The sequence below is a fragment of the Lampetra planeri genome, unplaced genomic scaffold (assembly GCF_965212315.1).
Source record: "Lampetra planeri unplaced genomic scaffold, kcLamPlan1.2.h2 scaffold_1766, whole genome shotgun sequence".
Lineage (NCBI taxonomy): Eukaryota > Metazoa > Chordata > Hyperoartia > Petromyzontiformes > Petromyzontidae > Lampetra > Lampetra planeri.
The window spans coordinates 1-17706 of NW_027614504.1; the positions used below are offsets into that span (position 1 = coordinate 1).

Genomic DNA, 17706 nt, shown 5'->3' on the forward strand with positions numbered 1-17706 from the left:
TCATTTTTTTTTTAATTAATTTTAATTTCATTTTTTTTTACCCACGTGACTTTACCGAAAAAAACTACGAGTTTGAATCCTTGCAGTCACGAAAGCTTCAAATCTAGAATTAATGACCGACTGGCATGACTAGGGCCTAACTAGGGATTTAACTAGCGGATAGCCATCGGTGACTAAGATTGCCTGGAACTTTCGATGTAAAGCTGTTCGTGACTGCAGCAGGGATTCATCTTCTTGGTTCTTTCGGTAAAGTCACGTAGAAGGGAAATAATAAAATATTAAAACATAATAAAATAATTCTCACGACGTTTCGGCCACAACGCAAGCAGCCGTCCTCAGGTGAAGAACAGGTCTGTCGAGAAGACAGCGGTCATTCACATCATCAACATCATCATCAACATCTACATCATCATCATCATCTACATCATCAACATCATAATATTTTTTTTTTCGATGTAAAGCTTTCGTGACTGCAGCAGGGATTCATCTTCTTGGTTCTTTCGGTAAAGTCACGTAGAAGGGAAATAATAAAATATTAAAACATAATAAAATAATTCTCACGACGTTTCGGCCACAACGCAAGCAGCCGTCCTCAGGTGGAGAACAGGTCTGTCCGAGAAGACAGAGTCATTCAGTCATTCAGACGCGTTGTGGCCGAAACGTCGTGAGAATTATTGTATTATGTTTTATTTTTCTTATTTTATTATTTCCATTCTACGTGACTTTACCGAAAGAACCAAGAAGATGAATCCCTGCAGTCACCAAAGCTTTACATCGAAACATTAACACCTGTTCCGCTCCAGAACGGCTATCAAATAATACAAACAAACAAAAACAGCCTAACGCCTTATTTGCACGCTTCCTTTCGATGTAAAGCTTTCGTGACTGCAGGGATTCATCTTCTTGGTTCTTTCGGTAAAGTCACGTAGAATGGAAATAATAAAATAAGAAAAATAAAACATAATAAAATGAAGTAATTCTCACGACGTTTCGGCTACAACGCAAGCAGCCGTCTTCACCTGAAGAAGTAATAAAATAATAAAAATAAAACAAAATAAAATGAAGTAATTCTCACGACGTTTCGGCTACAACGCAAGCAGCCGTCTTCACCTGAAGAAGTAATAAAATAATAAAAATGAAACAAAATAAAATGAAATAATTCTCACGACGTTTCGGCTACAACGCAAGCAGCCGTTTCACCTGAAGAAGTAATAAAAATAATAAAAATAAAACATAATAAAATGAAGTAATTCTCACGACGTTTCGGCTACAACGCAAGCAGCCGTCTTCACCTGAAGAAGTAATAAAATAATAAAAAATAAAACATAATAAAAATAAGTAATTCTCACGACGTTTCGGCCAGCAACGCAAGCAGCCGTCCTCAGGTGAGAACAGGTCTGTCGGAAAGACAGCGTCTGAATGAAAACACCCCAGGCTTGGCAGTGTATATACTTAAATATACGCTGCAAGCTTGGCGGTGTTCATTCAGACGCTGCCTTTCCGACAGACCTGTTCTTCACCTGAGGACGGCTGCTTGCGTTGTGGCCGAAACGTCGTGAGAATTGTATTTAAAAATATTTTATTATTTATTATTTCCCTTCTACGTGACGACTTTACCTAAAAGAACAAGAAGATTGCCTGGAACGATCGGAGCCTGAGTTGACGCAGGATCTTGATGTCTGCGACGGTGACGATTTGGGGCGGTTGGGACCGTTTCACGCGACTTGTAATGGCGTTGTCGTGTTTCAATAAAGCGATGCTCCGATGCCCGCTCACCCGCCCCTCACTCATTCACTCACTCACTCACTCAGCCACTCACCTACTCACTCACTCACCTACTCACTCATTCACTCACTCACTCACCTACTCACTCACTCACTTACCCACTCACCTGCTCACTCACTCACTCACGAACTCACCCCGCTCACTTACCCCACTCACTCACTCACCCACCCCACCCACTCACTCACCCACCTACTCATCCACCCCACTTACCCCACCCACTCACTCACCCACCCACCAACTCACTCACCAACTCACCCCCCCACTCACTCACAACACTCACCCACCTACTCACCCGTCCGCTCACTCACCCACTCACTCACCTACTCACTCAATCACTCACTCACCTACTCACTCATTCATCCCACCTACTCACTCACTCACCTACTTAGTGCTGAGTCTGTGGGTCTCAGTGTTGAGTCTGTGGGTCTCAGTATTGAGTTTCAGTGCTGAGTCTGTGGGTCTAAGTGCTGAGTCTGTGGGTCTCTGTGTGGTGAGTCTGTGGGTCTAAGTGCTGAGTCTGTGGGTCTCAGTGTTGAGTCTGTGGGTCTCTGTGTGGTGAGTCTGTGGGTCTCTGTGTGGTGAGTTCTGTGGGTCTCTGTGTGGTGAGTCTGTGGGTCTCTGTGTGGTGAGTCTGTGGGTCTCTGTGTGGTGAGTCTGTGGGTCTCTGTGTGGTGAGTCTGTGGGTCTCTGTGTGGTGAGTCTGTGGGTCTCTGTGTGGTGAGTCTGTGGGTCTCTGTGTGGTGAGTCTGTGGGTCTGTGTGTGGTGAGTCCTGTGGGGTCTCTGTGTGGTGAGTCTGTGGGTCTCTGTGTGGTGAGTCTGTGGGTCTCTATGTGATGAGTCTGTGGGTCTCCTGTGTGGTGAGTATGTGGGTCTCTGTGTGATGAGTCTGTGGGTCTCTGTGTGGTGAGTCTGTGGGTCTCTGTGTGGTGAGTCTGTGGGTCTCTGTGTGGTGAGTCTGTGGGTCTCTATGTGATGAGTCTGTGGGTCTCTGTGTGGTGAGTATGTGGGTCTCTATGTGATGAGTCTGTGGGTCTCTGTGTGGTGAGTCTGTGGGTCTCTGTGTGGTGAGTCTGTGGGTCTCTGTGTGGTGAGTCTGTGGGTCTCTGTGTGGTGAGTCTGTGGGTCTCTGTGTGGTGAGTCTGTGGGTCTCTGTGTGGTGAGTCTGTGGGTCTGTGTGGTGGATGAGTCTGTGGGTCTCTGTGTGGTGAGTCTGTGGGTCTCTGTGTGGTGAGTCTGTGGGTCTCTATGTGATGAGTCTGTGGGTCTCTGTGTGGTGAGTATGTGGGTCTCTGTGTGATGAGTCTGTGGGTCTCTGTGTGGTGAGTCTGTGGGTCTCTGTGTGGTGAGTCTGTGGGTCTCTGTGTGGTGAGTCTGTGGGTCTCTATGTGATGAGTCTGTGGGTCTCTGTGTGGTGAGTATGTGGGTCTCTATGTGATGAGTCTGTGGGGTCTCTGTGTGGTGAGTCTGTGGGTCTCAAGTGACGAGTCTGTGGGTCTCTGTGTGGTGAGTCTGTGGGGTCTCTGTGTGGTGAGTCTGTGGGTCTCTGTGTGGTGAGTCTGTGGGTCTCTGTGTGGTGAGTCTATGGGTCTCTGTGTGGGTGAGTCTATGGGTCTCAGTGACGAGTCTGTGGGTCTCTGTGTGGTGAGTCTGTGGGTATCTGTGTGACGAGTCTGTGGGTCTCTGAGTGGTGAGTCTGTGGGTCTCTGTGTGGTGAGTCTGTGGGGTCTCTATGTGATGAGTCTGTGGGTCTCTGTGTGGGTGAGTATGTGGGTCTCTGTGTGACGAGTCTGTGGGGTCTCTGTCGTGGTGAGTCTGTGGGTCTCTGTGTGGTGAGTCTGTGGGTCTCTGTGTGGTGAGTCTGTGGGTCCTCTGTGTGGTGAGTCTGTGGGTCTCTGTGTGGTGAGTCCTGTGGGTCTGTGTGTGTGAGTCTGTGGGTCTCTGTGTGGTGAGTCTGTGGGTCTGTGTGTGGTGAGTCTGTGGGTCTCTGTGTCGTGAGTCTGTGGGTCTCTGTGTGGTGAGTCTGTGGGTCTGTGTGTGGTGAGTCTGTGGGTCTCTGTGTCGTGAGTCTGTGGGTCTCTGTGTGGTGAGTCTGTGGGTCTGTGTGTGGTGAGTCTGTGGGTCTCTGTGTGACGAGTCTGTGGGTCTCTGTGTGGTGAGTCTGTGGGTCTCTGTGAGGTGAGTCTGTGGGTCTGTGTGTGGTGAGTCTGTGGGTCTCTGTGTGACGAGTCTGTGGGTCTCTGTGTGGTGAGTCTGTGGGTCTGTGTGTGGTGAGTCTGTGGGTCTCTGTGTCGTGAGTCTGTGGGTCTCTGTGTGGTGAGTCTGTGGGTCTGTGTGTGGTGAGTCTGTGGGTCTCTGTGTGGTGAGTCTGTGGGTCTCTGTGTGGTGAGTCTGTGGGTCTGTGTGTGGTGAGTCTGTGGGTCTCTGTGTGACGAGTCTGTGGGTCTCTGTGTGGTGAGTCTGTGGGTCTCTGTGAGGTGAGTCTGTGGGTCTGTGTGTGGTGAGTCTGTGGGTCTCTGTGTGGTGAGTCTGTGGTCTGTGTGTGGTGAGTCTGTGGGTATCTGTGTGGTGAGTCTGTGGTGATCAATGGAAGGCTCACACAACTTAAGATGAGGGTCATTTATTGAATGAAATTATTAAATATAGAAATGGTCATCACGTATTGACTACCCCTAACCCCATACATCCCATTACACCTACCACTCTACCCCTACCACTCTGCACCTACCACTCTACACCTACCACTCTACACCTACCACTCTACACCTACCACTCTACACCTACCACTCTGCACCTACCACTCTACCCCTACCACTCTGCACCTACCACTCTACACCTACCACTCTACACCTACCACTCTGCACCTACCACTCTGCACCTACCACTCTGCACCTACCACTCTACACCTACCACTCTACACCTACCACTCCTGCACCTACCACTCTGCACCTACCACTCTACCCCTACCACTCTGCACCTACACTCTGCACCTACCACTCTGCACCTACCACTCTGCACCTACCACTCTGCACCTACCACTCTGCACCTACCACTCTGCACCTACCACTCTGCACCTACCACTCTGCACCTACCACTCTGCACCTACCACTCTGCACCTACCACTCTGCACCTACCACTCTGCACCTACCACTCTGCACCTACCACTCTGCACCTACCACTCTACACCTACCACTCTACACCTACCACTCTACACCTACCACTCTACCCCTACCACTCCACCCCTACCACTCCACCCCTACCACTCCACCCCACCCCTACCACTCTACACCTACCACTCTACACCTACCACTCTACACCTACCACTCTACCCCTACCACTCTACCCCTACCACTCTACACCTACCACTCTACCCCTACCACTCTGCCCCTACCACTCTGCCCCTACCACTCTACACCTACCACTCTACACCTACCACTCTACACCTACCACTCTACACCTACCACTCTACCCCCTACCACTCTACACCTACCACTCTACCCCTACCACTCTACACCTACCACTCTACCCCTACCACTCTACCCCTACCACTCTACACCTACCACTCTACACCTACCACTCTACACCTACCACTCTACACCTACCACTCTACCCCTACCACTCTATACCTACCACTCCCCCCCTACCACTCCACCCCTACCACTCTACACCTACCACTCTACCCCCTACCACTCTACACTACACCTACCACTCTACCCCTACCACTCTACCCCTACCACTCTACACCTACCACTCTACCCCCTACACTCTACCCCTACCACTCTGCACCTACCACTCTGCCCCTACCACTCTGCCCCTACCACTCTACACCTACCACTCTACACCTACCACTCTACACCTACCACTCTAACCCCTACCACTCTACCCCTACCACTCTACACCTACCACTCCACCCCTACCACTCTACACCTACCACTCTACCCCTACCACTCTACCCCTACCACTCTGCACCTACCACTCTTGCCCCTACCACTCTGCCCCTACCACTCTGCACCTACCACTCTACACCTACCACTCTACACCTACCACTCTACCCTACCACTCTACCCCTACCACTCTGCACCTACCACTCTGCACCTACCCACTCTGCACCTACCACTCTACACCTACCACTCTGCACCTACCACTCTACACCTACCACTCTACACCTACCACTCTACCCCTACCACTCTGCACCTACCACTCTGCACCTACCACTCTGCACCTACCACTCTACACCTACCACTCTACACCTACCACTCTACACCTACCACTCTACCCCCTACCACTCTGCACCTACCACTCTGCCCCTACCACTCTGCCCCTACCACTCTGCACCTACCACTCTACACCTACCACTCTACACCTACCACTCTACCCCTACCACTCTACCCCTTACCACTCTGCACCTACCACTCTGCCCCTACCACTCTACACCTACCACTCTACCCCTACCACTCAGCACCTACATTTAACGCTGTCCCATATCAACATCTTAACACATTTTCAACATGAGTGAGTGAGTGGGTGAGTGAGTGGGTGAGTGAGTGAGTGAGCGAGTGAGTGAGTGGGTGGGGTGAGTGAGTGGGTGACTGAGCGACTGAGCGAGTGAGCGACTGAGCGAGTGAGCGAGCGGGCGAGTGAGCGAGCGGGTGAGTGGGTTGGTGAGTGGGTGAGTGGGTTGGTGAGTGGGTGAGTGAGTGGGTGAGTGGGTTGGTGAGTGGGTGAGTGAGTGGGTGATTGAGTGAGTGGGTGACTGAGCGACTGAGCGAGTGAGCGACTGAGCGAGTGAGCGAGTGGGTGAGTGAGTGAGCGAGTGGGTGAGTGAGTGAGCGAGTGGGGTGAGCGAGTGGGTGGGTGGGTGGATGAGCGAGCGGGCGAGTGAGCGAGCGGGTGAGTGAGTGGGTGAGTGAGTGGGTGAGTGCATCTTCTGTCCCGACTGTCAAATCTGCAGATAGAACGACAATCAGTGGGATACAACACACATGCAGCGCTGTGTCCCCTCTCCCCGTGTCTCTCTCCCCCGTGTCTCTCTCCCCGTGTCTCTCTCCCCGTGTCTCTCTCCCCCGTGTCTCTCTCCCCGTGTCTCTCTCCCCGTGTCTCTCTCCCCGTGTCTCTCTCCCCGTGTCTCTCTCCCCGTGTCTCTCTCCCCGTGTCTCTCTCCCCGTGTCTCTCTCCGTGTCTCTCTCCCCGTGTCTCTCTCCCCGTGTCTCTCTCCCCGTGTCTCTCTCCCCGTGTCTCTCTCCCCGTGTCTCTCTCCCCGTGTCTCTCTCCCCGTGTCTCTCTCCCCGTGTCTCTCTCCCCGTGTCTCTCTCCCCGTGTCTCTCTCCGTGTCTCTCTTCCCCGTGTCTCTCTCCCCGTGTCTCTCTCCCCGTGTCTCTCTCCCCGTGTCTCTCTCCCCGTGTCTCTCTCCCCGTGTCTCTCTCCCCATGTATCTCTAGCCCCGTGTCTCTCTCCCCGTGTCTCTCTCCCCGTGTCTCTCTCTCTCTCTCTCTCCACGTGTCTCTCTCTCCCCGTGTCTCTCTCTCACCGTGTCTCTCTCTCACCGTGTCTCTCTCTCCCCGTGTCTCTCTCTCCCCGTGTCTCTCTCTCTCCCCGTGTCTCTCTCCCCCCGTGTCTCTCTCCCCCCGTGTCTCTCTCTCCCGTGTCTCTCTCTCTCACCGTGTCTCTCTCTCCCCGTGTCTCTCTCCCCGTGTCTCTCTCCCCGTGTCTCTCTCTCCCCGTGTCTCTCCCCGTGTCTCTCTCCCCGTGTCTCTCTCCCCGTGTCTCTCTCTCCCCGTGTCTCTCTCTCCCCCGTGTCTCTCTCTCCCCATGTCTCTCCCAGTGTCTCTCTCTCCCCGTGTCTCTCTCCCCGTGTCTCTCTCCCCGTGTCTCTCTCCCCGTGTCTCTCTCTCTCTCCCCATGTCTCTCCCAGTGTCTCTCTCTCTCCCCGTGTCTCTCTCCCCCGTGTCTCTCTCCCCGTGTCTCTCTCCACGTGTCCTCTCTCCCCGTGTCTCTCTCCCCGTGTCTCTCTCCCCGTGTCTCTCTCCGTGTCTCTCTTTCTCTCCCCGTGTCTCTCTCCCCGTGTCTCTCTCTCTCTCCCCGTGTCTCTCTCTCTCTCCGTGTCTCTCTCCCCGTGTCTCTCTCTCTCCCCGTGTCTCTCTCTCTCCCCGTGTCTCTCTCCCCGTGTCTCTCTCCCCGTGTCTCTCTCCCCGTGTCTCTCTCCGTGTCTCTCTTTCTCTCCCCGTGTCTCTCCCCCCGTGTCTCTCCCCGTGTCTCTCTCTCCCCGTGTCTCTCTCTCCCCGTATCTCTCTCCCCGTGTCTCTCTCCGTGTCTCTCTCCCTCTCCCCGTGTCTCTCTCCCCGTGTCTCTCTCCCAGTGTCTCTCTCTCTCTCCCGTGTCTCTCTCCCCGTGTCTCTCTCCCCGTGTCTCTCTCCCAGTGTCTCTCTCTCCCCGTGTCTCTCTCCCCTTGTCTCTCTCCCCGTGTCTCTCTCCCCGTGTCTCTCTCCCCGTGTCTCTCTCCCCGTGTCTCTCTCCCCGTGTCTCTCTCCCCGTGTCTCTCTCCCCGTGTCTCTCTCCCAGTGTCTCTCTCTCCCCGTGTCTCTCTCCCCGTGTCTCTCTCCCCCGTGTCTCTCTCCCCGTGTCTCTCTCCCCGTGTCTCTCTCCCAGTGTCTCTCTCTCTCTCCCCGTGCTCTCTCTCCCCGTGTCTCTCTCCCCGTGTCTCTCTCCCCGTGTCTCTCTCCCCGTGTCTCTCTCCCCGTGTCCTCTCTCCCCGTGTCTCTCTCCACTCACATCATCGATGTCTTCCTCATCATCTCCGATGTCGTCAAACAGGATGTCGTCCTCTTCGCCCGGACCAAACGTGTCCGTCTCGTTAATCTTGGCTACTCGGACACACGCAGCAGCAGAGACAAGCAGTCAGACAGTCAGACAGAGACACAGAGAGAGACACAGAGACACACAGAGAGACACAGAGACAGAGAGACAGAGACACACACACACAGAGACAGAGACACAGAGAGACACAGAGACACACAGACACACACAGAGATACACAGAGAGACAGAGAGACAGAGACACACAGACACACACACAGAGACAGAGAGACAGAGACACACACACACAGAGACAGATACACAGAGAGACACAGAGACACACAGACACACACAGAGATACACAGAGAGACAGAGACACACACAGAGAGACAGAGAGACACACAGAGACACACACAGAGAGACACACAGAGACACAGAGAGGCAGAGACACACACACACAGAGACAGAGACACAGAGAGACACAGAGACACACACAGAGACACACAGAGACCCACAGACACACACAGAGACACACAAACACACAGAGACACAGAGACACACAGAGACACACAGAGAGACACACACAGAGACACACAGAGACAGAGAGACACACACAGAGACACACAGAGACAGAGAGACAGACACGCAGTCAGATAGAGACACACAAAGACACGCAGAGAGACATGCAGTCAGACAGAGACACAGAGAGACACAGAGACACGCAGTCAGACAGAGACACACAGAGACACAGACACACACACACAGAGACAGAGAGAGAGCTAAGAGAGAGCTAAGGGAGAGCTAAGAGAGAGCTAAGGGAGAGTTAAGAGAGAGCTAAGGGAGAGCTAAGGGAGAGCTAAGGGAGAGCTAAGGGAGAGCTAAGGGAGAGCTAAGAGAGAGCTAAGGGAGAGTTAAGGGAGAGCTAAGGGAGAGTTAAGGGAGAGCTAAGGGAGAGCTAAGAGAGAGCTAAGAGAGAGCTAAGGGAGAGTTAAGAGAGAGCTAAGGGAGAGTTAAGGGAGAGCTAAGGGAGAGCTAAGGGAGAGCTAAGAGAGAGCTAAGGGAGAGCTAAGGGAGAGCTAAGGGAGAGCTAAGAGAGAGCTAAGGGAGAGTTAAGGGAGAGCTAAGGGAGAGTTAAGGGAGAGCTAAGGGAGAGCTAAGAGAGAGCTAAGAGAGAGCTAAGGGAGAGTTAAGGGAGAGCTAAGGGAGAGCTAAGGGAGAGCTAAGGGAGAGCTAAGGGAGAGCTAAGGGAGAGCTAAGAGAGAGCTAAGGGAGAGCTAAGGGAGAGCTAAGGGAGAGCTAAGGGAGAGCTAAGAGAGAGCTAAGAGAGAGCTAAGGGAGAGTTAAGAGAGAGCTAAGGGAGAGTTAAGGGAGAGCTAAGGGAGAGCTAAGGGAGAGCTAAGGGAGAGCTAAGAGAGAGCTAAGGGAGAGCTAAGGGAGAGCTAAGGGAGAGCTAAGAGAGAGCTAAGGGAGAGTTAAGGGAGAGCTAAGGGAGAGTTAAGGGAGAGCTAAGGGAGAGCTAAGAGAGAGCTAAGAGAGAGCTAAGGGAGAGTTAAGGGAGAGCTAAGGGAGAGCTAAGGGAGAGCTAAGGGAGAGCTAAGGGAGAGCTAAGGGAGAGCTAAGAGAGAGCTAAGGGAGAGCTAAGGGAGAGCTAAGGGAGAGCTAAGGGAGAGCTAAGGGAGAGCTAAGAGAGAGAGCTAAGGGAGAGCTAAGAGAGAGCTAAGAGAGAGCTAAGGGAGAGTTAAGGGAGAGCTAAGGGAGAGCTAAGAGAGAGCTAAGGGAGAGCTAAGGGAGAGCTAAGGGAGAGCTAAGGGAGAGCTAAGGGAGAGCTAAGAGAGAGCTAAGGGAGAGCTAAGGGAGAGCTAAGGGAGAGCTAAGGGAGAGCTAAGAGAGAGAGCTAAGGGAGAGTTAAGGGAGAGCTAAGGGAGAGCTAAGAGAGAGCTAAGGGAGAGCTAAGAGAGAGCTAAGGGAGAGCTAAGGGAGAGCTAAGAGAGAGCTAAGGGAGAGCTAAGAGAGAGCTAAGGGAGAGTTAAGGGAGAGCTAAGAGAGAGCTAAGGGAGAGCTAAGGGAGAGTTAAGGGAGAGTTAAGGGAGAGCTAAGGGAGAGCTAAGGGAGAGCTAAGAGAGAGCTAAGGGAGAGCTAAGAGAGAGCTAAGGGAGAGTTAAGGGAGAGCTAAGAGAGAGCTAAGGGAGAGCTAAGGGAGAGTTAAGGGAGAGTTAAGGGAGAGCTAAGGGAGAGCTAAGGGAGAGCTAAGGGAGAGTTAAGGGAGAGTTAAGGGAGAGCTAAGGGAGAGCTAAGGGAGAGCTAAGGGAGAGTTAAGGGAGAGTTAAGGGAGAGCTAAGGGAGAGTTAAGGGAGAGCTAAGGGAGAGTTAAGGGAGAGTTGGGCACCATGTTCTGGGAGCTCCCCGTAGGCTTTGAGGCTGCGAGCTTCGTCAGCGTTGTACTTGAGGATCACGTCAGCCTTGGTGTCCTACAGAGCACGGGGGCAGTCATGGTGTGATGGTGGTGATGGTGGTGATGGTGGTGATGGTGGTGATGGTGATGGTGATGATGGTGGTGATAGTGGTGATGGTGGTGATGGCCTTGGTGTCCTACAGAGCACGGGGGCAGTCATGGTGTGATGGTGGTGATGGTGGTGATGGTGGTGATGGTGGTGATGGTGATGATGGTGGTGATAGTGGTGATGGTGGTGATGGCCTTGGTGTCCTACAGAGCACGGGGGCAGTCATGGTGTAATGGTGGTGATGGTGGTGATGGTGGTGATGGTGGTGATGGTGGTGATGGTGGTGATGGCCTTGGTGTCCTACAGAGCACGGGGGCAGTCATGGTGTGATGGTGGTGATGGTGGTGATGGTGGTGATGGTGGTGATGGTGATGATGGTGGTGATAGTGGTGATGGTGGTGATGGCCTTGGTGTCCTACAGAGCACGGGGGCAGTCATGGTGTAATGGTGGTGATGGTGGTGATGGTGGTGATGGTGGTGATGGTGGTGATGGTGGTGATGGCCTTGGTGTCCTACAGAGCACGGGGGCAGTCATGGTGTGATGGTGGTGATGGTGGTGATGGTGGTGATGGTGGTGATGGTGATGATGGCCTTGGTGTCCTACAGAGCACGGGGGCAGTCATGGTGTGATGGTGGTGATGGTGGTGATGGTGGTGATGGTGGTGATGGTGGTGATGGTGGTGATGGGGGTGATGGTGGTGATGGCCTTGGTGTCCTACAGAGCACGGGGGCAGTCATGGTGTGATGGTGGTGATGGTGGTGATGGTGGTGATGGTGGTGATGGCCTTGGTGTCCTACAGAGCACGGGGGCAGTCATGGTGTGATGGTGGTGATGGTGGTGATGGGGGTGGTGATGGTGGTGGTGGTGATGGTGGTGGTGGTGATGGTGGTGATGATGATGGTGGTGATGGTGGTGATGGTGGTGATGGCCTTGGTGTCCTACAGAGCACGGGGGCAGTCATGGTGTGATGGTGGTGATGGTGGTGATGGTGGTGATGGTGGTGATGGCCTTGGTGTCCTACAGAGCACGGGGGCAGTCATGGTGTGATGGTGGTGATGGTGGTGATGGTGGTGATGGTGGTGATGGCCTTGGTGTCCTACAGAGCACGGGGGCAGTCATGGTGTGATGGTGGTGATGGTGGTGATGGTGGTGATGGTGGTGATGGTGGTGATGGCCTTGGTGTCCTACAGAGCACGGGGGCAGTCATGGTGTGATGGTGGTGATGGTGGTGATGGGGGTGATGGTGGTGATGGCCTTGGTGTCCTACAGAGCACGGGGGCAGTCATGGTGTGATGGTGGTGATGGTGGTGATGGTGGTGATGGTGGTGATGGCCTTGGTGTCCTACAGAGCACGGGGGCAGTCATGGTGTGATGGTGGTGATGGTGGTGATGGTGGTGATGGTGGTGATGGCCTTCGTGTCCTACAGAGCACGGGGGCAGTCATGGTGTGATGGTGGTGATGGTGGTGATGGTGGTGATGGTGATGATGGCCTTGGTGTCCTACAGAGCACGGGGGCAGTCATGGTGTGATGGTGGTGATGGTGGTGATGGTGGTGATGGTGGTGATGGCCTTGGTGTCCTACAGAGCACGGGGGCAGTCATGGTGTGATGGTGGTGATGGTGGTGATGGTGGTGATGGTGGTGATGGCCTTGGTGTCCTACAGAGCACGGGGGCAGTCATGGTGTGATGGTGGTGATGGTGGTGATGGTGGTGATGGTGGTGATGGTGGTGATGGCCTTGGTGTCCTACAGAGCACGGGGGCAGTCATGGTGTGATGGTGGTGATGGTGGTGATGGGGGTGGTGATGGTGGTGGTGGTGATGGTGGTGGTGGTGATGGTGGTGATGATGATGGTGGTGATGGTGGTGATGGTGGTGATGGCCTTGGTGTCCTACAGAGCACGGGGGCAGTCATGGTGTGATGGTGGTGATGGTGGTGATGGTGGTGATGGTGGTGATGGCCTTGGTGTCCTACAGAGCACGGGGGCAGTCATGGTGTGATGGTGGTGATGGTGGTGATGGGGGTGATGGTGGTGATGGCCTTGGTGTCCTACAGAGCACGGGGGCAGTCATGGTGTGATGGTGGTGATGGTGGTGATGGTGGTGATGGGGGGTGATGGTGGTGATGGCCTTGGTGTCCTACAGAGCACGGGGGCAGTCATGGTGTGATGGTGGTGATGGTGGTGATGGGGGTGATGGTGGTGATGGCCTTGGTGTCCTACAGAGCACGGGGGCAGTCATGGTGTGATGGTGGTGATGGTGATGGTGGTGATGGTGTGATGGTGGTGATGGCCTTGGTGTCCTACAGAGCACGGGGGCAGTCATGGTGTGATGGTGGTGATGGTGGTGATGGGGGTGGTGATGGTGGTGGTGGTGATGGTGGTGGTGGTGATGGTGGTGATGATGATGGTGGTGATGGTGGTGATGGTGGTGATGGCCTTGGTGTCCTACAGAGCACGGGGGCAGTCATGGTGTGATGGTGGTGATGGTGGTGATGGTGGTGATGGTGGTGATGGCCTTGGTGTCCTACAGAGCACGGGGGCAGTCATGGTGTGATGGTGGTGATGGTGGTGATGGTGGTGATGGTGGTGATAGTGGTGATGGTGGTGATGGCCTTGGTGTCCTACAGAGCACGGGGGCAGTCATGGTGTGATGGTGGTGATGGTGGTGATGGTGGTGATGGTGGTGATGGTGGTGATGGCCTTGGTGTCCTACAGAGCACGGGGGCAGTCATGGTGTGATGGTGGTGATGGTGGTGATGGGGGTGGTGATGGTGGTGGTGGTGATGGTGGTGGTGGTGATGGTGGTGATGATGATGGTGGTGATGGTGGTGATGGTGGTGATGGCCTTGGTGTCCTACAGAGCACGGGGGCAGTCATGGTGTGATGGTGGTGATGGTGGTGATGGTGGTGATGGTGGTGATGGCCTTGGTGTCCTACAGAGCACGGGGGCAGTCATGGTGTGATGGTGGTGATGGTGGTGATGGGGGTGATGGTGGTGATGGCCTTGGTGTCCTACAGAGCACGGGGGCAGTCATGGTGTGATGGTGGTGATGGTGGTGATGGGGGTGATGGTGGTGATGGCCTTGGTGTCCTACAGAGCACGGGGGCAGTCATGGTGTGATGGTGGTGATGGTGGTGATGGGTGTGATGGTGGTGATGGCCTTGGTGTCCTACAGAGCACGGGGGCAGTCATGGTGTGATGGTGGTGATGGTGGTGATGGGGGTGATGGTGGTGATGGCCTTGGTGTCCTACAGAGCACGGGGGCAGTCATGGTGTGATGGTGGTGATGGTGGTGATGGTGGTGATGGTGGTGATAGTGGTGATGGTGGTGATGGCCTTGGTGTCCTACAGAGCACGGGGGCAGTCATGGTGTGATGGTGGTGATGGTGGTGATGGTGGTGATGGTGGTGATGGCCTTGGTGTCCTACAGAGCACGGGGGCAGTCATGGTGTGATGGTGGTGATGGTGGTGATGGGGGTGGTGATGGTGGTGGTGGTGATGGTGGTGGTGGTGATGGTGGTGATGATGATGGTGGTGATGGTGGTGATGGTGGTGATGGCCTTGGTGTCCTACAGAGCACGGGGGCAGTCATGGTGTGATGGTGGTGATGGTGGTGATGGTGGTGATGGTGGTGATGGCCTTGGTGTCCTACAGAGCACGGGGGCAGTCATGGTGTGATGGTGGTGATGGTGGTGATGGGGGTGATGGTGGTGATGGCCTTGGTGTCCTACAGAGCACGGGGGCAGTCATGGTGTGATGGTGGTGATGGTGGTGATGGGGGTGATGGTGGTGATGGCCTTGGTGTCCTACAGAGCACGGGGGCAGTCATGGTGTGATGGTGGTGATGGTGGTGATGGTGTGATGGTGGTGATGGCCTTGGTGTCCTACAGAGCACGGGGGCAGTCATGGTGTGATGGTGGTGATGGTGGTGATGGGGGTGATGGTGGTGATGGCCTTGGTGTCCTACAGAGCACGGGGGCAGTCATGGTGTGATGGTGGTGATGGTGGTGATGGGGGTGATGGGGGTGATGGTGGTGATGGCCTTGGTGTCCTACAGAGCACGGGGGCAGTCATGGTGTGATGGTGGTGATGGTGATGGTGGTGATGGTGTGATGGTGGTGATGGCCTTGGTGTCCTACAGAGCACGGGGGCAGTCATGGTGTGATGGTGGTGATGGTGATGGTGGTGATGGTGTGATGGTGGTGATGGCCTTGGTGTCCTACAGAGCACGGGGGCAGTCATGGTGTGATGGTGGTGATGGTGGTGATGGGGGTGGTGATGGTGGTGGTGGTGATGGTGGTGGTGGTGATGGTGGTGATGGTGATGGTGGTGATGGTGGTGATGGTGGTGATGGTGGTGATGGTGGTGATGGTGGTGATGGCCTTGGTGTCCTACAGAGCACGGGGGCAGTCATGGTGTGATGGTGGTGATGGTGGTGATGGTGGTGATGGTGGTGATGGCCTTGGTGTCCTACAGAGCACGGGGGCAGTCATGGTGTGATGGTGGTGATGGTGGTGATGGTGGTGATGGTGGTGATGGTGGTGATGGCCTTGGTGTCCTACAGAGCACGGGGGCAGTCATGGTGTGATGGTGGTGATGGTGGTGATGGTGGTGATGGCCTTGGTGTCCTACAGAGCACGGGGGCAGTCATGGTGTGATGGTGGTGATGGTGGTGATGATGGTGGTGGTGAGGGTGGTGGTGATGGTGATGGTGGTGGTGATGGTGGTGGTGATGGTGGTGGTGATGGTGGTGATGGTGGTGATGGTGGTGGTGATGGTGATGGTGGTGGTGATGGTGGTGGTGATGGTGGTGGTGATGGTGGTGGTGGTGATGGTGGTGGTGATGATGGTGGTGATGGTGGTGATGGTGGTGGTGATGGTGGTGGTGATGGTGGTGGTGGTGATGGTGGTGATGGTGGTGGTGATGGTGGTGAAGGTGGTGATGATGGTGGTGGTGAGGGTGGTGGTGATGGTGATGGTGGTGGTGATGGTGGTGGTGATGGTGGTGGTGATGGTGGTGATGGTGGTGATGGTGGTGGTGATGGTGATGGTGGTGGTGATGGTGGTGGTGATGGTGGTGGTGATGATGGTGGTGATGGTGGTGGTGATGGTGGTGGTGATGGTGGTGGTGGTGGTGATGGTGGTGATGGTGGTGGTGATGGTGATGGTGGTGATGGTGGTGGTGATGGTGGTGGTGATGGTGATGATGGTGGTGATGGTGGTGGTGATGGTGGTGATGATGTTGATGATGATGCTGGGTACCTGATAGTCGCGGAGTCCCACAAGGACAATGTCAGACGTGTTGATCCACACCTACACAGTGACACACACACACACAGTGACACACACACACAGTGACACACACACACACAGTGACACACACACACACACACAGTGGGTGAGTGGGTGGGTGAGTGGGTGAGTGGGTGGGTGAATGAGTGGGTGAGTGGGTGGGTGGGTGAGTGGGTGAGTGGGTGGGTGAATGAGTGGGTGAGTGGGTGGGTGAGTGGGTGAGTGAGTGGGTGGGTGAATGAGTGGGTGAGTGGGTGGGTGAGTGGGTGAGTGAGTGGGTGGGTAGGTGAGTGGGTAGGTAAGTGAGTGGGTAGGTGAGTGAGTGGGTAGGTGAGTGGGTAGGTGAGTGGGTGGGTGGGTGAGTGGGTGAGTGGGTGGGTGAGTGGGTAGGTGAGTGGGTAGGTGAGTGGGTGAGTGGGTAGGTGAGTGGGTAGGTGAGTGGGTAGGTGAGTGGGTGAGTGGGTAGGTGAGTGAGTGGGTAGGTGAGTGAGTGGGTAGGTGAGTGGGTAGGTGAGTGGGTGAGTGGGTAGGTGAGTGGGTAGGTGAGTGGGTAGGTGAGTGGGTGAGTGGTGAGTGAGTGGGTAGGTGAGTGAGTGGGTAGGTGAGTGGGTAGGTGAGTGAGTGGGTAGGTGAGTGAGTGGGTAGGTGAGTGGGTAGGTGAGTGGGAGGGTGAGTGGGTGGGTAGGTGAGTGGGTAGGTGAGTGGGTAGGTGAGTGAGTGGGTAGGTGAGTGGGTGGGTAGGTGAGTGGGTAGGTGAGTGAGTGGGTAGGTGAGTGGGTGGGTAGGTGAGTGGGTGGGTAGGTGAGTGGGTAGGTGAGTGAGTGGGTAGGTGAGTGGGTGGGTAGGTGAGTGGGTGGGTAGGTGAGTGGGTAGGTGAGTGAGTGGGTAGGTGAGTGAGTGGGTAGGTGAGTGGGTAGGTGAGTGGGTAGGTGAGTGGGTAGGTGAGTGAGTGGGTAGGTGAGTGGGTGGGTAGGTGAGTGGGTGGGTAGGTGAGTGGGAAGGTGAGTGAGTGGGTAGGTGAGTGAGTGGGTAGGTGAGTGGGTAGGTGAGTGGGTAGGTAAGTGAGTGGGTGGGTGAGTGGGTGGGTAGGTGAGTGGGTAGGTGAGTGGGTAGGTAAGTGAGTGGGTGGGTGAGTGAGTGGGTAGGTTGAGTGGGTAGGTGAGTTGGTAGGTAAGTGAGTGGGTGGGTGAGTGGGTGGGTAGGTGAGTGGGTAGGTGAGTGGGTAGGTGAGTGAGTGGGTAGGTGAGTGAGTGGGTAGGTGAGTGAGTGAGTGGGTGGGTAGTTGAGTGAGTAGGTGAGTGGGTGAGTGGGTGAGTGAGTGGTGATTGAGTGGGTA

General features: G+C 54.7%; 1 protein-coding gene and 1 long non-coding RNA gene across 4 annotated transcripts; both read right to left on the reverse strand.

The window, feature by feature from the left end:
- Positions 1–4387: 4387 nt before the first annotated feature.
- LOC144739883 (uncharacterized) lies at positions 4388–5460 on the reverse strand. 3 transcript variants are annotated; one of them, XR_013589533.1, is made up of 3 exons: positions 5073–5460; positions 4774–4997; positions 4388–4703 (listed from the first exon to the last, which is right to left on the reverse strand). It is a non-coding gene; the product is annotated as an uncharacterized LOC144739883 (long non-coding RNA). The 3 variants fall into 3 exon arrangements; XR_013589531.1 differs by lacking the exon at positions 5073–5460 and having other exon boundaries at positions 4774–5041; XR_013589532.1 differs by lacking the exon at positions 5073–5460 and having other exon boundaries at positions 4388–4732; positions 4774–5041.
- A 784-nt stretch (positions 5461–6244) lies between these two features.
- Positions 6245–16391, reverse strand: LOC144739882 (eukaryotic translation initiation factor 1A, Y-chromosomal; the record flags this gene model as incomplete). Its single annotated transcript, XM_078622771.1, has 4 exons — positions 6245–6728; positions 8552–8643; positions 10961–11042; positions 16341–16391. Coding segments are annotated over 4 exons (231 nt in total), but the record flags the coding sequence as incomplete, so codon positions are not given.
- Between the last annotated feature and the right edge of the window lie 1315 nt (positions 16392–17706).